At 45.7% G+C, this 24301-nt stretch overlaps 1 protein-coding gene across 2 annotated transcripts in view; it reads left to right on the top strand.

Annotated features, from left to right (window-relative positions):
* The window catches only part of LOC127007373 (serine/arginine repetitive matrix protein 2-like), a 114574-nt gene that overhangs the window by 76208 nt on the left and 14065 nt on the right, over window positions 1-24301 (top strand). For both annotated transcript variants that reach the window (XM_050878268.1, XM_050878269.1), the window contains exon 5: window positions 197-376. In XM_050878268.1, coding sequence (XP_050734225.1) covers window positions 197-376 — 180 coding nt within the window. The remainder of the gene's footprint in view (window positions 1-196; window positions 377-24301) is intronic.

Here is a 24301-nt window from a genome sequence, read left to right as displayed (position 1 = left end):
TAAAGAAAAACATGGAGAATAAAAAAAATAGAGCTACTGTATGAAGTTTGAAGAAAAAGAGAATTTACACCACAAAAGCAGAACCTATAGATGAAAATACTATATATATGTAATGACAGAAATGCCGCCACAAAGGCCATACTTCGCCCTACCAACTGTACTGAACACAATCCCTAACAACCCCTTCCTTCTGCAGCACCTGACGCCGGAGGGACAGGAGGGGGCAGCGCTGGAGGCCCCGGGCGAGGACTGGGTGCCCGTGGGAGGCGCCGTTGTGGTGTCGGAGAAGAAGGAGCACATCGTCAACTCGCACCAGGTGGCCGAGAACAGGAAGGAGACGGAGGAGGTGGTGCATGTGGGCGACGTCAGCAACCAGGTAAGGGGAACGCGACTCAGGTGGCCGCGGCTAGAGGCAAATGCAATAGGAGAGTGTGGTCACATTTATCACTGGCGCCACGTTGCTACCAGAAGGGCCGCTGGGAAAATAGTGTTTGATTTGGACTTTAGGCGCTTCTTCGAGAGTCTGACCATACCTAGAGGACTAAAAAAACTCTCCTATTCTATGGCTCTGGCTACGGCTGTTCTCTATTCTTTTTGGCCTTTCTCAAACGCTTCAGCCTCTTACATTTATTTCCAAAGGCCTGGAGATTAATCGTGTTCTCAAGAGTTTTTTCACATTCATGGTACGTAAGTTTTGTTAGACTACCGCCAGGGTCATAAAACTACCCATGGAAATGCCCACAACTCCTACGAAACTCTTGTCATTAGCTATGTGTGTGCGCCAGCTTCGAAATGTTTAAGAATTAGCCTGATGAGTCTCAAAGGAGTTAGGGAGGTTTCCGTTCTACTCCCTTTCTTCCCTTCCCATCTCTTCATCCTATTCTTGGCATGCTAAGGGGACTGTAGGATATAGTGTGTGCTCCAAATTCGAAATGTTTTAAGAATATAGCCTTGTAAGTCTCAAAGGAGTTAGGGAGGTTTACTTGTTTACTCCCTTTCTTCCCTTCCCATCTCTTCATCCTATTCTTGGCATGCAAAGGGGACTGTAGGATATGGATAGGCACATCCCTCTATTCCCTTTCTTTCTCCTATTCCTTATACTTTTGACGGAAGGATGAAGAAGAACGAAAGTGAGGCAAAGATAGGCTATTTCTGATGTAGAGAAAAGCGTATATGAAACAAGATAGCGGACATAAGGTGTGATTAAGAACGAAAAGAAAGAAATGATAGGCTATTTTTGATGTAGAGAAAGGAGTAAATGGGATAAGATAGTTTACTGAAGGTACGAAGAGGAAGGAAAGGAAAGTAATGATAGGCTAATAATGTAGATAAAAGAGTAAATGGAAGAAGATAGTGGAGTGAAGATATGAAGAGGAAGGAAAGGAAAGTAATGATAGGCTAACAATGTAGATAAAAGAGTAAATGGAAGAAGATAGTGGACTGAAGGTACGAAGAGGAAGGAAAGGGAGAGAACTTCAGCCTATTTATGCTTAACCTTCAAATTCACACACCAGAGACAAAAAAAAAAAAAAAGTAAAAATAAAGTAAAGTAACTCCCCACCACAACCTCAGAATCATCGTATATCTAACCTCACCATTCACTGTTATTAAGATCTGACGTTTCCTCTTTCGATACAATGCTCCAAACGCGGAAGGAAGGAAGCAAGGAAGGAAGTCAAGGCTGTTAAGGAAAGCGTTCATTGCGTTTCCCCCACTAAACCATCTCATTAACACACATATTGCTTGATGACACGTAATGAGTGGGAATTAAGGAATCAAGAACAGGGAAAGCTGAAGTCCATGGCCGAGGAATGACATGTAATTACTTGATTATTTGTAATTGTCGATGATCGGGTGAGAGCGGGAGGCGCGAGGAAGTGTTTGAGAGGTGGAATCGGTGACGGGTGACTGATGTGGGAGAGGCACCGTTGCCAGATTATCGTACTCAAAGCATAGTATTTACCGGTTTCTGACGTATAACTATTGCCTAGAAACATCAGGAATTAACTCTTTTAGCGATAACTATGAATGTATGTCGTTACTGGGGTCCAGGAGACAGTTTTAGGATCAGAAATCGGTAAATGCAAGAGGCTGAGTACGACAATCTGGTAACGTTGGGGAGAGGCGATGGGTCAGCGTTGCCAAATTGTCGTACTCTGAACACTGCATTTATCATCTTTAGGCTCTAAGACGGTCGTAACCACACAAATAACGACAGAAATTTAAAGTTATCGTTAAAACTGTTAAATATTGATCGTTTTCGTTTTTTCTGGTATATTTATTGGTCAGAAACTGCGAAAATGCAATGCGATGAGTACGATAATTTGCCAACGCTGCGATGGATGGGAAGCGACAAGTTGTATTCCATCGTCTATTGATTGTAAGGAAGGTGGTAGAGGGCAGAGGCGAGGAGGAGGACGACCCGTTTCAGGACCAGCGAGTAGCGGTCTTTTTTTTTATTATTGTTTCCTTTTTTGTGTGCCCTTGAGCTGTCTCCTTTGTTGTAAAAAAAAAAAAAAGGTAGGAAACAAGGAGTGCCGATTTTCCTTCCATTTAGCGTCATCGTCCTCCTCCTCATTATCATCATCATCATTTTCATCATAATCATTACCATTACGCTACTAGTCCACTGCAGTATAAAGGTATTTCTAAGTGTTATTCTTCTCGCTGATGTTAGATTTTTCTCTCCTCCTCCAGCACAGATTTCAATTTCATCTCTCACCTCGATTCTCTGTCCGCCCTGACTCTTATATCTGGATTGCCACTATTACTTCGGTTACTTGCATTAGTTCTGTGGATGATGCGACCTTCCTAAGTCCGTTTATTGTTCCTCGTTGTCATTAGAGTGTCTTCAATCTTTACTTCGGTTACTTGCATTAGTTCTGTGGATGATGCGACCTTCCTAAGTCCGTTTATTGTTCCTCGTTGTCATGAGGGTGTCTCCAATCTTTACTTCGGTTACTTGCATTAGTTCTGTGGATGATGTGACCTTCCTAAGTCCGTTTATTGTTCCTCGTTGTCATTAGGGTGTCTTCAATCTTTACTTCGGTTACTTGCATTAGTTCTGTGGATGATGTGACCCACCTAAGTCCGTTTGTTGTTCCTCGTTGTCATTAGCGTGTCTTCAGTCTTCGTTTGTTACCCCTTCCATGGTGCTCGCTTCCTGTTTCTCCATGTTATACCTAGCATTTTTCTCTCCAATCTTTCTTATACCCTATTTGGGTTTTTCTGTTGATCTTTTGTGAGGCGCCAAGTTTCTGAACCATGTCTTAGGAGTGCCAGAATGCATTTATCGAGCACCTTTTCCTAGGGGAGGGTGACAGGTTGCTATGACTGATATGTTGACCAAAAGCGCTCCATTCCACTCTCACGGCCACTTTCACAGCTTGCCATGATGGGTTAGTAAGCCTCCAAACCAATACCAAAGACTTTAAAAAATCATGTAGTGTTTTCTGTTCCACTTTCTCAGTTTGCCATGATGGGTTAGTAAGCCCCCAAACCAATACCAAAGATTTTAAAAAATCATGTAGTGTTTTGTGTTCCACTTTCTCAGTTTGCCATGATGGGTTAGTAAGCCCCCAAACCAATACCAAAGACTTTAAAAGATCATGTAGTGTTTTGTGTTCCACTTTCTCAGTTTGCCATGATGGGTTAGTAAGCCCCCAAACCAATACCAAAGACTTAAAAAAATCATGCAGTGTTTTGTGTTCATAGTTAAGAAAGTCGAGGAAACCATACGGGAAGTTCCTTTATGGATCTGGTGTTGCATCGAAAACCTAACCATGATGGAGTGTAGAAGATTAGGAATAGTGAAACCAAATTGTCGAGTCCGTTTTGACGTTGGCTCCCGCGGTTCCATTTCTCGCCTCTGCTCTGCCACACAGTCCCAACACCCATTTTTTCCTCTCATATGTTACCTATAGCTTACACATGAGAGGAAGAGATAGGTGTTGGGACTGTGTGGCAGAGCAGAGGGGAGGAAAGAACCAGCGGGAGCCTACGTCAGACCGGCCTCGACATATTTGGAAGACTTTAGTTTGGTTTGGGTGATTACAAAGCCACTGTGTTGGACTGTGAAATTGGCTCTTTTTCTTAGACGCCGATACACTGAAATACTCATGTCCATCGTTCAGCTGACTAAATAGACAGGAAATGGTGCATAGAGGTTAGTCATGGGAGTAAAGAGGACACAAATACAACGAACAGTATTACGCAAAACCATTATACATTTTTTTTATATCCATTCATTTGCAGCACACGAAAGGCAGGAAGACGTTGATGTATAAATAGTAGGTGATTTATGTAACACCTCTCCACCTAGTCTTCCTCCCTCCCTCTCTTCTTCCTCTCCTCCCTCCATCCTTCCCATACTAGGACATGAGAGGGAAATTAAAGAGGAATAGGGGAAAGAAGAGAGAAAGGGAGGGAAGCTTTTTCATTTTTTTTCGTGTTCCTGTTGTGTAAAAAAAATAATTGTGAGATTAATATAATGATTTTTTTTTCTCTCTCTATGGCTGAAACTTAGATGAGGAGGAGGAGGAGAAGGAGGAGGAGGAAGAGGAGGAGGAGGAGGAGGGCGGAGGAGGAAGTAGAAGAGGTTGTAAAAAAAAAACCCAGGGGAGAGAAAATTATAATGATGAACGTGGCGGCGAGATTCAAGGTGTGTGTTTACCTGTCTGTCTGTCTGTCTGTCTGTCTTTCTTTCTGTTCGTCCCTCTGATTGAATGTCTGTCTGGCTGTTTGTTTGTTTGTCTGTCTATTTGTATGTCTGTTTATCAATATATCAACCTTTGTCTGTCAGTCTGTCTATCTTTCTATCTGTTCGTCTGTTTGTCTGTCTATCCGTCTGTCTATCTAACAATTTATCTATCTATCTGTACTAAGCTTTTTCTATACTATCTATTTTTGTCTATATCAATTTATCTATCTGTATCAATGTCTTTCTGTATCTATTTGTTTGTCTATCTGTCAATTAATCAATATCTGTATCAATCATTCTACCTATCTACCTTTCCATCTATCTATCTGTCTATCTGTCTATCTATCTATCTATTTATCTATCTATCAATATGTCTATCAATCTATCTATCCATCACTACGTCCTCCCCGCCAAGGCCTGAGTCACGGTGGTTCACGCTGACTCACGCCGGTTCTGACTTACGTTGTGACTCACGGCGGCTGTAAACTCAGGCTTCGGCGACTCCGTGATTCATGCCCCCCCCTTCCCCCCCCCCCCTCGGCCACGCCTCGCGACGCGCTGAAGACGTTATCGACATCACGGCTTCGAGGAATTACACGACTCGATTCCTTTGGCTCTTACCGACATTAATATTTCCTCCTCCGCCTTCTTCGCCTTCTCCGCCTTCTCCTGCTCCTCATCATCATCTATCCTTGAGAACTGGTTATTATTTGTTATTTGTTTATTTGTACTTTCCTTTTGTTATTTTGTTATTTGCTTTCCTTTTCTTTCCTTTACTTTCCTTTTGTTATTTTGTTATTTGCTTTCCTTTTCTTTCTCCTTGTTATTTTCTTATTTGTTTTCCTTTCCTTTCCTTTTGTCACTTTGTTGTTTATTTTCCCTTTCTTTCCTTTTTGTTATTGTTATTTGGTTTCCTTTACTCTCATGTTATTTTTATTTGTTTTCTTGCACTTTTTATTTTATTTTTTCTCACTTTTGTTTTGACGATTTTGATAAAGAAAATTATGGCACGCTATTCTTTGGAGATAAATCAGCTGACGGTCTTTTTTTTCATTTCTCTTTACTCACGCTTTCCTATCAGTAGAAGTTCGTGATAACCTTTGTTTTCTTGTACTTTTCTCATATTTTTTAACGATTCTTTAAAGGTAAACATATGACACTTCTTTGGAGGTAAACCAGCTAAGACGTTTTTTTCATTTCTCTTTATTCACGTTTTCCTATCAGTAGAAGTTCGTCATAACCTTTGTTTTCTTGTACATTTTTCATCTTTTTTAACGATTCTTTAAAGGTAAACATATGACACTTCTTTGGAGGTAAACCAGCTGAGACATTTTTTTCATTTCTCTTTATTCACGTTTTTCCATCAGTAAAAACTCGTGATAACCTTTGTTTTCTTGTACATTTTTCATCTTTTTTAACGATTCTGTAAAGGTAAATATATGACACTTCTTTGGAGGTAAACCAGGTGCCGGATGTATATTTTGTTTGTATTCATTTCTCTTTATTCACGTCTTCATATTGGTAGACATTCCCGATAATCTCCTCAGCATCATCGACTCTCACACTCCGTCAGCCGATCTTACGTATACCACTCTTAACTTTTCCGCTGCTGGCCGCGTGCTCCTGAGGCGGATTATATGAACTCAAGAAGGGTAAAAGAGAAGCAGGTGGATGTTTAGCTTGGTTTTGTTTGTTATATGTATAGTCCAAGAGAGAGTGTATAGAAAGAAGAGAGAATGGCAGGAAGAAAGAAGGGAGGGAGAGACATGAAAACAGATAAGGAAGGAAGGAAGGAAGGAAGAAAAAAGACAAAAAAGAAAGCCACCTATGTCATATGAGCCACTCGTTGTGTTTGCTTTTGAAGGAGCGGCGCTTAGTGAGCTTAATTGTTTTTTATTTATTTACTGCCCTTGAGTTGTTTCCTTTACTGTAAAAAAGAAAAAAAACCCTCAGTGTTCATCCCTTAATCCTGCCCCACCCCGCCGCTTCCTCAGCCCCACCGCGCACGTGAAATAGATTATTGCGCCAAACAGGTGTTCTCACCCAACATACGCCCACAGGTAATGATGCTAAGGGGGAGGGGGAGGGGGAGGAGGAGAGGGAGGGGGAGAGGGAGGAGGAGGGGGGTCACATACACACTTCCTTCTTTCATTAACGTGTGTGTGTGCGTGTGTGTGTGTGTGTGTGTGTGTGTGTGTGTGTGTGTGTGTGTGTGTGTACCCCTGGACACACGCGTACCCCAGCCTGAGAACTCTTGCACTGGAGAAAGCTGCAATTTTATCCTTTGAATAAAAAAAAAAATATGTAAGAGCTGGTCCTTTCTATTTTTTTTTTTTATCAAGAAACATATTTTTCGCTTGTCTTTTGTTGAGCTGCTGCACCACCGTGAGAAAAACAAGAGTCGAGAAACACACACACACACACACACACACACACACACACACACACACACACACTAGCGATGAGTATACTGTCCATGTGTGTGTGTGTGTGTGTGTGTGTGTGTGTGTGTGTGTGTGTGTGCGTGTGTGTGTGCGTGCTGAAGTCCTGGCCCCTCATTTTCTCAGATCATTATTATTGTTACTATTACGTTAGACGAGGAAGAAGAATAAAAAAGAAAAGCGGTATTCATATTATTACATAGCGTGAGAAACGAAGGAGTGGCTTCCGTATACACTCACATTCCTCTCTCTCTCTCTCTCTCTCTCTCTCTCTCTCTCTCTCTCTCTCTCTCTCTCTCTCTCTCTCTCTCTCTCTCTCTCTCTCTCTCTCTCTCTCTCTCTCTCTCTCTCTCTCTCTCTCTCTCTCTCTCTCTCTCTCTCTCTCTCTCTCTCTCTCTCTCTCTCTCTCTCTCTCTCTCTCTCTCTCTCTCTCTCTCTCTCTCTCTCTCTCTCTCTCTCTCTCTCTCTCTCTCTCTCTCTCTCTCTCTCTCTCTCTCTCTCTCTCTCTCTCTCTCTCTCTCTCTCTCTCTCTCTCTCTCTCATTTTTCCTCCCTCCTCAATATTCCCCTTCAGTAAACGCCCCTTTGTAACCCATTTCCGCATTCTTTCCTCCTCCTCCTCCTCCTCCTCCTCCTCCTCCTCCTCTTCCTCGTCTTATCACAATCCGTGTAAGAAATGTCAATAAAAAAAGTCGAACTGTAAATTTTAAACTGCGTAAAATTAAAGAAAACAACATAAAATAATAAATAAAAGAGACGCTACAGAATGAAATCAATAGAGAGAGCAATGAATAAATAAGACAATAAATAGATAAGTAGATAAACAAAGACACACAGATAGATAGATAGATAGATAGATAGATTGTTAGGTAGAGCGAGGAAGCTAAAAAAAGGGAGAGAAATAAAAAACACGTAAACTAAATATGAAAAAAAGTCCAGAAAAAAATAAGAAAATAATAACATAAATAAGAAAAATAAAAAAGGAAAGAAAAAGGCAAGGCAAAGCAAGAAATAAAGAGTACACGAAAAAAAAAAAGAACCACTGAATAAAAATGAAATGAGAAAAAAAGAAAAAAAAAAAAAGGAGAAAAAGGAAAAGGAAGAAATAGTGTGTCATGGAGGAGGACTCAGTGACACAGTGACCTTTGTTCCCACGTGATTACAGGAGGAGGAGGAGGAGGAGGAGGAGGAGGAAAGAGGAAGGAGGAGGAGGAGAGGTTGTACGGAGGAGATGTAAAGATAGTGGACAAGGGAAGGCGGATGATGAAAGTGGAGGAGGAAAGGAGAGGGAGGGGAAAGAGAAGGAATAGGAGGTGGAGGCATGGAAGGAAAGTGGAGTTAGTGAGGAGAGTAGGGAAGGAAAGTGGAGTTAGTGAGGAGAGTAGGGAAGGAAAGTGGAGTTAGTGAGGAGAGTAGGGAAGGAAAGTGGAGTTAGTGAGGAGAGTAGGGAAGGAAAGTGGAGTTAGTGAGGAGAGAAGGGAAGGAAAGTGGAGTTAGTGAGGAGAGAAGGGAAGGAAAGTGGAGTTAGTGAGGAGAGAAGGGAAGGAAAGTGGAGTTAGTGAGGAGAGAAGGGAAGGAAAGTGGAGTTAGTGAGGAGAGAAAGGAAGGAAATAATGTGGAAGTGGAACAGAAGGGTAAGGAAGTTGTTCTCTCTCTCCTCCATCGTTCTTCCCTCCTTCCCTATCTCCTTCCTTTTATCTTCCCCTTTTCAATGCTTCCATCCTTCCCCTTCTTCCTCATTTTCTTTTCCCCCTTCACTGTTTTGCTTTTCTTTCCTCCTTCGTTTCTTCCCTCCTCCTGCCCTCCTTTCTTCCTCCCTTTTTTCCCTTCTTCTCCTCCTTCCTTTTCTCACCCTTCTACTTCCCTTCTCTTCCCTCCTTCCTTTCATCCCTCCTTTCCCTTTCCTTCCTTCCTTTTCTCCTAATCTTCACTCCTTCCCACTTGCTCTTCCCCCTCTTCCCGTTTTCTCCCTTCACTTCTTCCTTTTCTCCCTCTTTTCTTTCCTTCCCTTCTGCCCCTTCTTCGTCTCCTTCGTCTTCCCTCAACAGTATAATAATTAACGACCCCATCCCTCCTTCCCTTCTCCCTTTTTACTCCTTCCCACCTTCCTTTCTGCCCTTCTTCCCCTTCTTTACTCTTTCTCCCTTCGCTCCTTCACACCTTCTCCTCTGCCCTTCTCCCCTCTCTTTCCCCTCTTCCCCATTTCTCCCTTCGCTACTTCCTTTTCTCCCTCTTTCATTCCTCCCCTTCTGCCCTTCCCTTCTGTTCCTTCTTCGTCTCCTTCGTCCTCCTTCACGAGTATAATTACCCGCCACTTTTCCTTCGCACACAAGCCCCGCTCCTTCATTTTCCTTCACTATTGTTATTATCTTCATTGTCTCCTCATTTTCTCTTTTGTCCTTTGCTTCTTCTTCTTCTTCTTCCTTCTTCTTTCGTTTGCTTTTAATTGGCGATTGTTGAAGCTTAATAGTACGTTGTGTTGTGGAGTTTTTTTCTTTTTTCTTTTCTTGTGTGTTCTATTTTCTCTCTTTTTTTTAAGGAAAAGGAAAACGATATAATTTGATAAGAAAAAAAAGGAAATTTAAGGGGAAGAGATGTTTCGTGAGAGAGAGAGAGAGAGAGAGAGAGAGAGAGAGAGAGAGAGAGAGAGAGAGAGAGAGAGAGAGAGAGAGAGAGAGAGAGAGAGAGAGAGAGAGAGAGAGAGAGAGAGAGAGAGAGAGAGAGCGTATGTATGTATGTATGTATGTATGTATGTAATATATGTATGTATGTATGTAATGAAAAACCTCAGCTGGGGCGGGGCGGGGCGGGGCAGGAGGTGGAGTAAGGTTCAAGGTGGGGGTCAGGGGGGTAAGGGGGGTTAAGGGAGGTCAGGGGGGGCAGAATGAGGCATGGAGGGGGTCACGGAAGAGGGGGGGGTCACGGGCGAGGTCATGACGTTAGGGGGGAGGGGGTCACATACACACACTTCCATCCCTCCTTCCTTTACCTGTGTGTGTGTGTGTGTGTGTGTGTGTGTGTGTGTGTGTGTGTGTGTGACACAGTGGGGACACACACACACACACACACACACACACACACACACACACACACACACAGAACTCCCCCTCCCCTCCCCCCCACACACATACAACCTCCACCCACCCACTCTCACACACAACCCCCCTTCCCCCATACACACGCACGCACGCACACACGTCGCCAAGGCCGCCGGCATCTCCGTGAACGCAAAGAAACATTCCGACGGACGCAAAACACCCGTCTGGCGTTTGTTCCGGCAGCTGGCACTATGGGGGAGGGGATAGGGAGGGGGGAGGAGAGGGGGGTGGGAGGCGGAGGGAAGAGGGAAACGGGGAAAGGGAGGAGGAGGAGGAGGGAAGAGGGGAGGCGAAAAGGGGGATGGGGAGGAGGGAGGGAGGGGAAAAGGTAAAATGTTGAAAAAGTTGGAACAGAAGGAATGGGAAAAGGGAAGGAAGGGAAGGGGAGAGAGAGTGTGAGGGGACGAAAGGGAGAGAGGCCAGAAAAAATAGAGGGAGGGATAGGGGATGAAGGAAGGAAAAGGAAGGGAAGAATGGAAAGGGGGATGAGGAGAGGGTAGGGGTAGTTGAGGGGAGAAGAGGGGAAGAAGGGGAAGGAGGGAGAATGAGATGAGGAAAATAATTGAAAGAGGGGGATGGGTAGAGATGCGAGGGGAGGGGAGAAAGGGAAGAAGAGTTGTATAAGATAAGGGGGAGGAGGGGGGAAGGGGAGCAGCAACAGGTGGTAATTAAGGAAGATAAGGGGGAACGAGAGAGGTCAGAGCTGGAGGAAGGGGAGGAGAAAAGGAGGGAAAAAAAACAAGAATGGAGGAGGAAGGACCGAAGGAAAGAAGGAGGAAGGAGCGGAGGGAGGGAGGTAAAAAAAATAAAGGTCGTTGGGTATAAGGAGGTGGAAACGTGAAGGGCCGGGCCGGGAGGGAGGAGGAGCAGAAGGGGAGGAAGAAGAGAGGGGAAGAAGGAAGGGAAAAAGGGAAGAAGAGAGGGAAGTAAGAGAGGGGAAGAAGGGAGGGAAAAAGGGAAGAAGAGAGGGAAGTAAGAGAGGGGAAGAAGGAGGGAAAAAAGGATAAGGGAGGGGATGGAGGTAAAGAAGAAAGAGAAATGAGAAGAAGCAAGGAAGGAAAGAAAGAGAATGGAGAGGATGAAGGGAAGGGAAAAGGAGAAGGAAAGGGAGGAAGATACGGAAGAAGAAAGGGTATCGGAAATGGAGGGAAGAAGGAAAAAGGAAGGGAGAAAAGGAAGAAGGGAACGAGAGGAAAGAAGGAGATGGGAGAAAGGAAGGGGTTAAGGAAAGATGAAATAAGAAGGGAGGGGGGAAGGGAGTTAGAGAAGAAGAAGGGAGGGGGAGGAAGGGAGGGGGAGGAAGGGAAAAAGGCTGTTGTTGATGTGATTGATGGAAGCGTGAAGGGGAGGGACGCCCCCCCCCACCCCACCCCCCTGTGACGCCCCCGAGGCAGCCCAGGGCGACTTGATGGTCCATTGTGCTCCGTCACGGGGTGGGGGGGAGGGGGGAGGACCATCGCCATCATGTGTGTGTGTGTGTGTGTGTGTGTGTGTGTGTGTGTGTGTGTGTGTGTGTGTGTGTGTGTGTGTGTTGGGAAGGGAAAATCCGGAGAGCTACTTCTTATAGATAAAACGTGACTCTTTTAATCAGTCTTACAATATATTGGAAGTTCTTGTTGATCGTCCACTTAAAGGAGAATCTCACGAAACCTAGTAGTAGTAGTAGTAGTAGTGGTAGTAGTAGTAGTAGTATGCCATTCCCCCTTCCCCCCCCAAAAAAACCTACCTTAATATATGAAGTAATAGAAAAGGAACAAGCACCTCTTACAGTTTACAGCATCCAACATCTCCATAGTTTTATCTCATTCTCTCATCATCTCATCCCCTCTCTATCTCTCTCATTCTCTTTTTTCTCTCATCATCTCATCCTTTCTCTCTTATCCATTTATTCTCTCATCATCTTATCCTGTCTCCATTTCATCCTCTTATCCTCTCATCATTTCATCCTCTCTCAATCTCATTTATCATATCGCTCAACCCACCAACCAACCAAAGATCTAAGAAAAACGAATTCCAAAACGACAGGAATATTAAGTAAATGCCGATCTAGTGTCATTGCCAAGGCCTAACAACTGACCTACGAACTCAACCCAGGTATTGTTCCTTAATTGGCTCATTATGCTTAGGGGGAACCTGTGTGCACCTGGGGAAACCTGGGGAAGGGGAAATGGCGTAACCGGGATGTGTGTAATTACCGTGATCTCCGTGTGTGTGTGTGTGTGTGTGTGTGTGTGTGTGTGTGGTGTTTGCTTACCCGTAGTTCAGAGGCCAAGGCAATGGCGGGGGTCAAAGGGAGGGGTTGGGGGCGGAGGATGAGGGGGAAGTAGTGGGAGTGGAGGTCAAGGGGGGATCGGGTAATGGTCTCTTTTGCATCTTTCCTCCTTAAACGGCAGAGATAGAAGCACATCCTCTTATATAAGGACATCAGATACTTTAAAATTATCCTTCCTTGAATTCTTGTTATAGTCAAATTTTTTTATTCACACACACACACACACACACACACACACACACACACACACACCCTGACCTTCCCCAGCTCTCACGGCAGCCCGCCCTCGTTCATCTTCTCTTTTGTATTGTTAACTTCCCCCTTCCCCCCCCCCGGCCCCCCCCCCCCCCCACGCACACATCACCACCATCGTCACCACCACCACCATTGTCACCACCACCGCCATCGTCATCAATATCATTACCACCATCACCACCACCACCTACATGCCCCTTGCCCTTCAAAACATAAAACCCTTTAATCACAAAACGTAAAAAAAAAAGCAAATGATAACAATGCAGACAAAAAAAAAGCAAGCGTTCAAACAGACAGACAGGCAGACAGACAACCAAACAACTGACCAATCAACCGAATAAAACAAGAAAGCAAAAACAACAAGCATTCAAAACAAGCAAAAAAGCAGACAAACAACTGTGCAAAAAAAGCAAAACAACTCACTTTTCAAACAACCAGACAACCAAAAAAGAGGAAACCAGCAAACAGCTAAATAAACAACTTATCGAGAGAGAGGTTACTGCGTCTACTATACAAATAAAAAAGGTAGTCAACGAGCAGCCAAACCGCCAAACAACCAAACAAACAAACAACCAAACAACCAGACAAACAATCGACGAGTGGGGGAAGGGAGCGGAGGGGAGGAGGGCGGGGGAAGGGGGGAAGGGGAGGCGTGTACCATATCTAAAATATTTACCACGTTTAACCTTTCCCGGGCATGTGTGTGTGTGTGTGTGTGTGTGTGTGTGTGTGTGTGTGTGTGTGTAGAGATTACCCTGACTCACGCCCCTGACAGGTATATTACAGACTCACGCACACCTGTATCCATCACTGCCACAGGTGAGGTTGCGAGAGCCGACACACCTATGAGCAATTACACGAATGAGCAATGGCAGAAAGTTGACTCGCCTTTTTATTAAGAAAGAATAACATCGCTTACAGGAGGAGAGTAACGTGAATATATACAGGGGAGAGTGAAGGGGTTATAGGCATAGAGGGGGGAGGAGGAGGAGGAGGAGGAGGAGGAGGAGGAGAGTGAGTGACAGATATGAATGTGGGAGGTATGGAAGGGAGGCCAGAGGGGCGATGGAATGAGGGAGGGAGGTGAATGGGAGAAAGGTAGAATAGGAATGAGATGAGGGGTAGGAAGGGGGAGTGACGGAGGGGAATGTGGGAGGAATGGGGATATGGATGGTAGGAGGGAAGGAGACAGAGAGGGAGGCACTGACAAAAGGGAATGTGGGAGGAATGGAAGGGAGGGAAGAACTGGGGGACGGGAGGGAGGGAGGGTGAATAGGGGGAAGGGGGAACTCCAGATGGTCGGGGAAAGGAAGGAAAACGGAGAGAAAAATGGAGGGAAAAGAAAATAGGAAGTGAATACAAAAAAGGAGGAAGGGGAATAAATGAATGAGAGGAGGCAGGAAGGAAAAGTGGAGGAAAGCAAGGAGGAAATGGAGGAAGGAAGCGAAGGGAGGGAGGGAGGGAGGAGGAGGAAGGAAGGAAGGGCGGATGAGGAGACAATCAAGGAGAAACTTACAATAGATGAGTTCCGTGACCTTGGTGGTGGTGGTGGTGATGGTGATGATGATGATGATGATGACAATGGTAGTGATGGTGATGACGAAATGGGTGATAGTGATGCTGGTGGTAGTGGTGGTGATGATGGTGATAGTATTGATGTAAGTGGTGAGGGTGGTGATGGTTTAGGTGGTAACAGTGAAGGTGGAAATGGTGGTGGTGATGGTGATGGTGGTGGTGGTGGTGGTGGTGGTGATGAGGTCAAGGTCGCTCCCCCACCTGCTTCCTTACACCAGTTTCACCCCCCCCCCCCTCCCCTCAACTCTCCACCACCCCCACTTCCTCTCCGCCCCGCCCCGCCCCGCAACACCTGGCACTCACCCCCCCTCTGCCCCCCTCCCTGTCTGCGTCCCCCACCCCCTTCCTTGCCCAGGTGTGTCAGCAAGCCCCCCCTCCCCCCCTAAAACCCCATCTGTTCATTATTCAACAGTTAATTTAGTGCAGAGAGAGAGAGAGAGAGAGAGAGAGAGAGAGAGAGAGAGAGAGAGAGAGAGAGAGAGAGAGAGAGAGAGAGAGAGAGAGAGAGAGAGAGAAAGAAAATAACAAAAAAACAAAGCGTGACACATGAATGAACGCAGAGACATCAATAAATACTAGGACAAGGAGGAAGAGAGAGAGAATATATAAAGATAAAAACGGAAGTACACGAAGGAGAGATTAAAAAAAAAAGTTGTATGCTTATTAAACTTCATCGTAGGTGGAGAGAAAAAGAAGCAAAACCATCCTCTTTTCATTCCTCTGTCGTCCATTTGTTTTTCTTTATCGTCTTAAACATTCATATTTTTTCTGTTTTTTTTTGTCTTTTTTTCTTGTTGCATTGTTCTATACTTATTATAATCATGAAATCATACAAAGAAAAAAATAAAAATATAAATAGGAAGTAACAGCTGTGCCTTTACAACGAAAAAAAAAAAAAGAAATGCGGAAATTGACCAACGGGCGAAAAATATTGATTAGGGAAAAGAAGGAAAAGAAAAAAAGTAGCCCAGAATATTAGGCAAGAAAATACAACAGGTGTGTGTGCGTATGTATGTATGTAGGTAGGTAGGTAGAAAGGTAGACATGTAGGTATAGGTATGTGCTTACGGATGTCGCTCTAATTAACTAATCCACTACGAGAGAGAGAGAGAGAGAGAGAGAGAGAGAGAGAGAGAGAGAGAGAGAGAGAGAGAGAGAGAGAGAGAGAGAGGCTAATTAGATGTCACCTCGTGTGTGTGTGTGTGTGTGTGTGTGTGTGTGTGTGTGTGTGCGTGTGAATTGAGGCGTGGTGGTAATGGTGATGATGGAGGAGGAGGAGGAAGAGGAAGAGGAACAGGTGAAGGAGGAGGAAGAGGAGGAGGAGGAGGAGGAGGAGGAGAGGGAAGGGGTGGAGTAGCATCTAAGAGAGTGGGAGTAAAAGATTCGAAATAGTCGTAGGAAGAAGAAAAAGAGGAGGAGGAGGAGGAGGAGGGGCGAGGAGAGAGTGGCGTAGCATGTGGGAGAGTGCAGGAAAGTAACAGTGAGTGGGTCAGTGGAGTGGAGTGGAGTGGCAGCGTCAACGACTCTTATGGTGGCCAGTGAGAGTGGTTTGTCGCTGGGGCTGGAGCAGATGGTGGTGATGGTGGTGATGGTGGTGATAGTGGTGACTGGGATGTCTTGGGGGGGGTAAGGTGATTAAGTGGGGGGTTGATGGTGTGGTTATTTCACACACACACACACACACACACACACACACACACACACACACACACACACACACATTGTATATACCCACGTCCATTTCATTCATCTCCCTCCTCTTCCAACTCCTTCCCTTTCCTTCTTATCAAACCTAACCTCACCTGACCTCACCTAACCTCACCTGACCTAACCTCACCTGATTTTACTTAACCACCAATAAACGTCGCGAAATCGTGTAAACAAGAATATAAAGGATTGAAAACAGACTACAGGAACCTACGAGGACTCCCACTACCGCACGAGTAAAACAACAACAACAATAATAATAGTAGGGATAATGAGAGTAATGATAAAACACGGTATGATAATGAATAATAAAAAAAATCAATATCCTGTTTTAGATTGACGCACACACCCAACACTTATAATCTCAACGGAACAGCAAAGTCAACACATTACCGATACGCGAAGAGGGATTCATTTCTACGCAACTCAAACGGAAGGCGGAAAATAATACGCAACTTTAAATTTTGGGTCACAGCGTCATGATGAGAATCTAGGCGTGTTCGCGTGTGTTGCATGGGAAGAGAAGAAGGAGGAGGAGGAAGAGAAGGAGGAAGAGGAGGAGGAAGAGGAGGAGGAGGAGGAGGAGGAGAAAACATGAGACTCGTGTATTTGTGTCGGCAAAATATTTAACTACTATTGTTAGGACGTGTGTGTGTGTGCGTGTGTGTGTGTGTGTGTGTGTGTGTGTGTGTGTGTTCATTCGTTCATTCACAGCGGCGGCATAAAACTCCAATTAACTTTTTTTTTTTTTTACCTGCATTCAAGAAGTCGTGCAGGTGGGCAGTGGCGGCCAGCGGATACGCCAGCAAGTCGAGTCAATTACCGAGTCGAAAACAGGCCGAGCAAGTTGTGCGCAGACGTGCCAACAAAGATGTACAAAAGAAGCATAAAAAACACTGAATCAAGGTCCATTTATCCCTTCCCCTTACTTCCATACCTTACCCCTTCCCATCACCTTATCCCCGGACCCTTCAGCATCCCTTCCCTATTCCATCTGGGCCACAAACTCCCCAAAAATCGCCTTCGCCAGCCTTGCCCATGCCAGCCTTGCCGGGGGCGTCAGGTCGGGGTCACTGTGGCGTTACTTCCCCATCTCGGCTCAGGCAGGTCCCAGGAGATGAGGGCTCAGTGTTGCATCAGCAGGGAGGGAGTTCACACGCGTGCCCCGCCGCTCCTGGGCCCGAGTGCTATTACCGCTAGAGTTACGTGAGCAGTGTAGGAGGTGAAGGAGGTGTTGTCTCGCGCCCCTGCAGCACCATGAGGCTCAGGTTGGTGTGGAGGTGAAGTGGAGGGTGACCTGTGTGGAGGATGCGGTGTTGTGGGCATCTGGAGCGGGAGAGGAGAGGGAGAGGGAGAGAGAGAGAGGGAACGGACCTAAGGGAAGGGGGGAGTGAAAGGCTGGATTGACCCCGCCGCTTCTCGCATCTCCAGCATCCCTCTCTCTCTCTCTCTCCCCTCTCCCTCCGGTCACTGTCTTGATTCGATTCACTGGGCATTTCCTTCTCTCCCTTTCTTCCCGCGTTCACCTCGCCGTCCGTGCTCCAGTGTGTTGCTCGGCGTGTGTTGCGAGGGTTGCGGTCCAGTGTCTTGCGTTTGGGTTGCACTTGACAGGTTGGCACTTCTGAGTTCATTGTCATCGGTGTTCTGCCCCTCCTCCTCCTCCAACTTCTCCTCCTCCTTCTTCTTCCCTCCCTCCTCCTCCGCTCACTCTTTCTCCTCCTCGTCCTCCTCCTCGTCCTATTCCTTTTCCTCATCTTCTCACTCTTTCTCCTCCTAGTCCTCGCCCTTGTGTCGTCCTCGTCCTCGAACTCCTCCTCCTCCTCCCCCTCCTTCTTACTCCTCCTCCTCCTCCTCCTTCTTCCTCCTCCTCCTCCTCCTCCTCCGCCTCTCACTCTTTCCTCATTTTGTCGAAAAAAAAGGAAAGGAAATTGTAGCGATAAGAAAGGGCACATACTTCGTTTTTCCCTAGTATTTTTTTTTTTTTTAGAGAGAGAGAGAGAGAGAGAGAGAGAGAGAGAGAGAGAGAGAGAGAGAGAGAGAGAGAGAGAGAGAGAGAGAGAGAGAGAGAGAGAGAGAGAGAGAGAGAGAGAGAGAGAGAGAGAGAGAGAGCCCAACACTCTCCAGGAACAGAAAGTGGAATTCCCTGAAAAATATTCCTTCACACACACACACACTCTCTCTCTCTCTCTCGTCTGATGGAAAGGGTCTGGAAGGGTTTTTTCAAGGTCACCACACTGTCCAAACACACACACACATACACACACACACACACACACCTGGAATACCTGTGCGTCCTCCTCTTATTGATTTTGGCAGCCGTTTGCATGTCTTTGCTCGTTTGTGAGACGTGTTGGGTTAGTGTCATTGTCGGTGCATGTTTGTTTTTCTATGTGTGGGTATGTGGGTATGGAGGGGTTGGGTGGGAGGGATGAAAGAGAGGGAGGGTGGGAATGTGTGTGGGGGGATCGGGAGGTGGAAGTGGGGGGAGGTAGAGAAGGTGAGGAGGCAGGTAAAAGAAAGGGTTAACTTATGACAGGTGAGATTGGGTGTTTTTACCTGCTTTGAAATATCACAACATTAAGGAAACACACACACAAAAAAAGGTCTCCAGCTGCAACCGGTTAATCTTTCTGTCTTTCATGCCGTCCTCTTACTACTACTACTACTACTACTACTACTACTACTACTACTACAACTCCTACTTCTCCTTCACCTCCTCCTCCTCCTCCTCCTACTACTACTACTACTACTACAACTTTGTCACTGTCTGTTCCTTCCTTCCTTCCGCATTAATGTGTCCCCGTCTCAAGGAGTCATAATATCAGTGCAACAAATGACTTCCGCTTTTTTTTCAATTTTATCATGGTGCGTTCTCTCTCTCTCTCTCTCTCTCTCTCTCTCTCTCTCTCTCTCTCTCTCTCTCTCTCTCTCTCTCTCTCTCTCTCTCTCTCTCTCTCTCTCTCTCTCTCTCTCTCTCTCTCTCTCTCTCTCTACACTCTTTCTCTCTCTCTCTCTTTCTCACACATTTACACAACCCCCCACACACTTACACCCCACCCCTCACACACACTTACCCCCTCCCCCCAACACACACACACTTACAACCTCCCCAACAAACACTTACATCTCCCCACGCACACTTCCATCCCTCCCCCACACACACACACTTACAACCCCCACCCCCCCACCCCCCCACACACGCACTCTTTCTCATACCATACATAAAAGTGATAGTAACGAACTGCCTGACTGACTGGCTGAGTGACTGACTGACGCAGCGAGGCACGGGAAGCTGTCATTGCGGAAGTCTCACGCCTAGCTCTCGTGAACCAACACAATCATACACGCCAGCGAAGGAAATGACGTAACTGGGTGGGGGTGGGGGTGGCGGAGGTGGGGGTAAGGGTGGGAGGGGGAGAAGGAGGGGGGGTGACGTCAGGAATGGACTCACGCACTTCTTAGGGGGTCTCATGCATAGTGAAGAATGGCTTGCTATAACACGCAGGGTTTGAAAATGGAAGTGAAAGAAAACGGGATGTGGTAAGGGGAGAACTAAGCTTTTTTTTTTTGTGTGTGTGTCTGTATAAATGCATAAACGGATTATTGGGTAAATGAAATGTGTATGCATGTATGTGTTTGTATGTGTGTGTATGTTTCTATGTGTATGAATGTATGGATGGATGGATGGGTCTTTCTCTCCGTGCCATGAACCGTATCGATCTGGCGTCGGTTGTAAGAAGGTGACCGCGATCCCAACTGTTTGCCATCATCAGTGTCGTTACGAGGTCGTGGTTCTTATTCATATCACGTTCTGAACCGGATATTAATCTCGTATCGTAAAAGGTACCGCACTTTCTTCTTTTTAATAGACGCACTAACTAGCTACGATTTGTATGTAGATGAGTTTGTATGTATGTATGTATGTAAGTATGCGTGTATGTATGTATGTATTTTTTCAGCAAAGGAAGCAGCTCAAAGGCAAACAAAAAAAACAAAAAAGCCCTTTGATCACTAACCCTTTTGAAGAGTGTACAGATGATTGGCCAAAAGAGGTCATGTATGTATGTATGTATGTATGTATGTATGTATGTATGTGTGCAGGTGTGTATGCAGGTATGCGTGTGTCACAGGGACGGGCAGGTGTCGGGTACAAACACTGTTCCCACGGTAACCTTGCACTGCCTGGCTGGGAATGTTTCTCTCTCTCTCTCTCTCTCTCTCTCTCTCTCTCTCTCTCTCTCTCTCTCTCTCTCTCTCTCTCTCTCTCTCTCTCTCTCTCACACACACACACACACACACACACACACACACACACACACACACGGTCGTAATTAAACAAGGAGAAAGTGTATGAGTACGTTTTGGAGGAGGAGGAGGAGGAGGAGGAGGGGAACGGTTAGAAGAAAGACGAGGAGGAGAGGGCTTGGAAGAACGTGCAAGAAAATACGGAGGAGAAATACTAAGAAGTGGAGGATAAATAGAAGGTGGAATAGAAGTTAAAAAAAAGAAAATGGAGAAGAATAACTTTGAAAAATGAGAGAGGAGGAGTGTAAGGAGGGTGAGGAGAGGAGAACAGCAGAGAAAGAAGGAAGAAAACTACAAAACAAAAAGAATAAAAAGACTGGAAGGTGGAAGAGTTGGAGGAGGAGCATTGGAGGGGTAGGAGAGAGAAGAGGAAAAGAAATAAGATAAGAAAAGGAGATATATAGGTGATAAACGTTGATATGGAGGAGTCGGTGGAGGAGGAGGTGGATACGAAGGAGATGGAGGAGGAGGAGGAGAAAAAGTAGATGCTGGAGGAGGAGGTGAAGAAGGAGATGATGGAAGAGGAAGAGGTGGAGGAGAAGGAAATAGTGCAAGAGGAGGTGGAGAATTAGAGGGTGGAGGAGGAGGTGAAGAAGGAGATGGTGGAAGAGGAAGAGAAGGAGAAGGAAATAGTGCAGGAGGAGGTGGAGAATTAGAAGGTGGAGGAGGAGGAGGTAGAGGAGATGATGCCGAGGTTAGGAGGAGTTTCTGTCTGAAGGTCGACGGAGTGAGGAAATGGTAACTGTGGTGGATGTGGGTGAAACTGTAGCCCCATACACACACACACACACACACACACACACACACACACACACACACACACACACACACACACACACACACACACACTGAAGGAGGAAGTAGACTGGAGTAGCATATATAGTTTTTCTTCTTTTCTTTCTTTCTTTATTCTCTTTTTCCTTTCTTGTTCCTCTTTTTTTGTGTCTCTTTGGTCTGCGATGTTGATGCTGATGTGGAATGATAGGGCGATGGGTGGAAGGTTAAAGGGTTATGCATTCACTTCTACTATCTCACTTTCTCTCTCTCTCTCTCTCTCTCTCTCTCGTGCATATAAAAAAGAAAGAAATATAAAGACAGTTCGCTAATAAATAAAGACCAACAGAGAGAGAGAGAGAGAGAGAGAGAGAGAGAGAGAGAGAGAGAGAGACGGTAAGATAGACGAACGAGTGAGAAGAAGAGACGTATGGACAGGGGAGTAGAAGGATGGAAGGACAGGCGTAACGAATGGTGACAGGCGGGCGGTGTGTCAGGCAACCCGTCCCGTTCTGGCAGCGAGACAGTCACCGGCCGCTACCTGTTTACATAGATCAGCTGTTTAAGGCAGGGCACCAAGACGGGGAGTGGCGGGGCGCGGGTACTTCTTTTTCTGTTGATGCTTTTCTTCTTCCTCTTCCTCTACATCCTCCTCCTCCTCCTCCTTCTCCTCCTCTTTGTCTCATTGTTGTTGTTGTTTTTTTCTGACTGTCTTCTTGTTCATTTTCTTATTCCTCTTCTTTGTTCAGTTTTGGTCGTGGTTATTTCTTCTGATGATTCCTTTCCTTTTCCTCCTTTTTTTCCTCTCCCTCCTCTGCGTCTTCCTTCTTCTCCCCTTGTTGTTATTGTTTCTGATATTTTTCTTGCTCCTTTTCTTATTTGTGTTCTTCCTTGTTCATGTTTTTTTTTTCTTCTTGGTATTTCTTGTTTTGGGTTCTCCTTCTCTTCTTTATCCTCTCTTATTCTCCTATTCTTGTTGTTATTGTTCCTGATCGTCTTCTTGTTCCTTTTCTTCTTGTTCTTCTTTCTCGATCATATTTTTTCCTCTTTCTTCTTTGTGTTCCTTGTTGTTGTTTTCTTTATATTCTTGTTTATCTTGTTCTAGTTCATCCTGTTCTTGTTGTTCCTGTTCTTTCTTTCTTCCTCAGCTTGTTCTTGTTTTAATTTTTCTTTTGTTTGTCTCGTTCTTGGTAGTTGTTTTGTTTTTGTTCTTTTTTGTTCTTTATTCTCCTCCTTCCGCACCATCACCACCTACTTCTCCTCCTCCTTCTCGTCCTCCTCCTCCTCCTCCTCCTCCTTCTTATCTCCAGCACCTCCATCCAGCCCCTCTTACCTTTCACCTCTTCCCCATTTGAAAGTTCACCTTTGCTAACGTTCCTCCCCTTTGCCCATCCCGTCCATCCCTTTCTCTCTTCCCCAACCCTCTCTTTACCTCGCCGCTCCACCCTATTCCCCACCTCCACCTCCTTACCTTCTTTCTCTCCCTCACCTTCTTCCACCCTTTTTGAAGTCCCATCATCTTCCCGTAATTCCATATCTCCTTATCTTTGCTCATTATCTTAAAACCTTTTCCTATCTTTATCATCTGCTTTCTCCTCCTCCTTTCCTTCCCCTTCCTCCCTCCCACCTCTCTCGTATGTTACCTCCACCCCCCTCACAACCCCCCAATTACTGTAGCTGCCCTCCTCTTCCCTCCTCGTACCCTCTCCCCGTGCCCGCCAGTCCCTGCCCGTGCCCTCCCTCCCCCACTCTCTCTCTCCCTCCCTCCCTCCCGCCCTGCCCTCCCATTTTCCTCCTCCTCAAGAGTACAGTGTCCTCTCTTGCACATGTCTGACTGGCCGTTGCAAAACCTGCTTGTATTCTTTTCTCTCTCTCTCTCTCTCTCTCTCTCTCTCTCTCTCTCTCTCTCTCTCTCTCTCTCTCTCTCTCTCTCTCTCTCTCTCTCTCTCTCTCTCACACACACACACACACACACACACACACACACACACACACACACACACACACACACACACACACACACACACACACACACGGGCTTGGATTGTCACGGCGGTACTCTTCTTGTTCTTCCTCTTGTTCTTGTTTTTCTGTTTCTTTTTTTCTTGTTAGACTTGTTTTAGTTCTTCTAGTTCTTGTTTTTGCTTGTGTTATTGTTGTTTTTGTTCTTCATGTTCTTGTTCCGGCTCTTGATTTCCTGCTTCTCCTCCTCCTCCTCCTTCTCCTCCTCCTCCTCCTCCTGACGAAAGAAAGAGTTGAGGAGAGCAGGCAAGAGGAGTGGCTTTCAACCTGTTTTGTCCTTCGATTCGTCCGGTCGCATGCGATGGAATGAGTTAAAAAAGAAGTGAATGAATGGAAACTTTCTCGCGAAGGTGGGAGTGGAGTGTGAGGGAGTGGAGTGGAATGGAGTGGCCGATGTCGTAATGTCCAGGTAGCCTTTCATAGGGGAGGGGGGAGGGGGAAGGGGGGAGGGCGAAGATGGTGATGGTGATGGTGATGGTAGTGGTTTTAGCGGCATAGCAGTGCGGTGGACGGTCCAAAAGTGAATGTGGAATCGTGTGTGTGTGTGTGTGTGTGTGTGTGTGTGTGTGTGTGTGTGTGTGTGTGTGTGTGCGCGCTTACTTTCATCAGGAAATAGATAAGTATGTAAGGAATTATATTTAAAAAAAGGTGATAGTGAAAAGGTTAGAACAAAAAGAAAAAAGAATGAAAAGAAAAAAAATGAGAGAAAGGTCAAAGAAAAGAAAAAAAATGAAAATGAGAGAGAGAGAGAGAGAGAGAATGTGAATGTGTGAACCCAGGCTGTGTGTTTAAGAGACAGGTTAAGAAAGAGAGAGAAAGAGAGAGAGAGAGGGCTGGTCAAGGGAGAGGAGGAGGAGAAGAGAGGAGGAGAAGGAGAAGGAGGAGGAGGAGGAGGAGGAGGTGGTTATACTCTTAAAGGTGGTGGTGTTGGTGAATGTTAGTTTTATGGTGGTGCTGAGAATGTCACCACCACCTGTCATTTCTTAGTGGTGATGAAGGTGGTGGTGGTAATGATGGGGGTGGTGGTGATGATAGCCGTGGGTGATGGTGTTGATGAGAGGAACGTGTGCCGGTGGTGTTGATCATGAGTGTGAGTTTCCGGTGGTGGTGGTGGTGGTGGTGGTGATGGTGGTGATGAGGTAATGGTGCTTAGT

The sequence above is a fragment of the Eriocheir sinensis genome, chromosome 35 (assembly GCF_024679095.1).
Source record: "Eriocheir sinensis breed Jianghai 21 chromosome 35, ASM2467909v1, whole genome shotgun sequence".
In the NCBI taxonomy this organism is placed as follows: domain Eukaryota; kingdom Metazoa; phylum Arthropoda; class Malacostraca; order Decapoda; family Varunidae; genus Eriocheir; species Eriocheir sinensis.
This window is presented reverse-complemented; position numbering and strand designations above follow the sequence as displayed.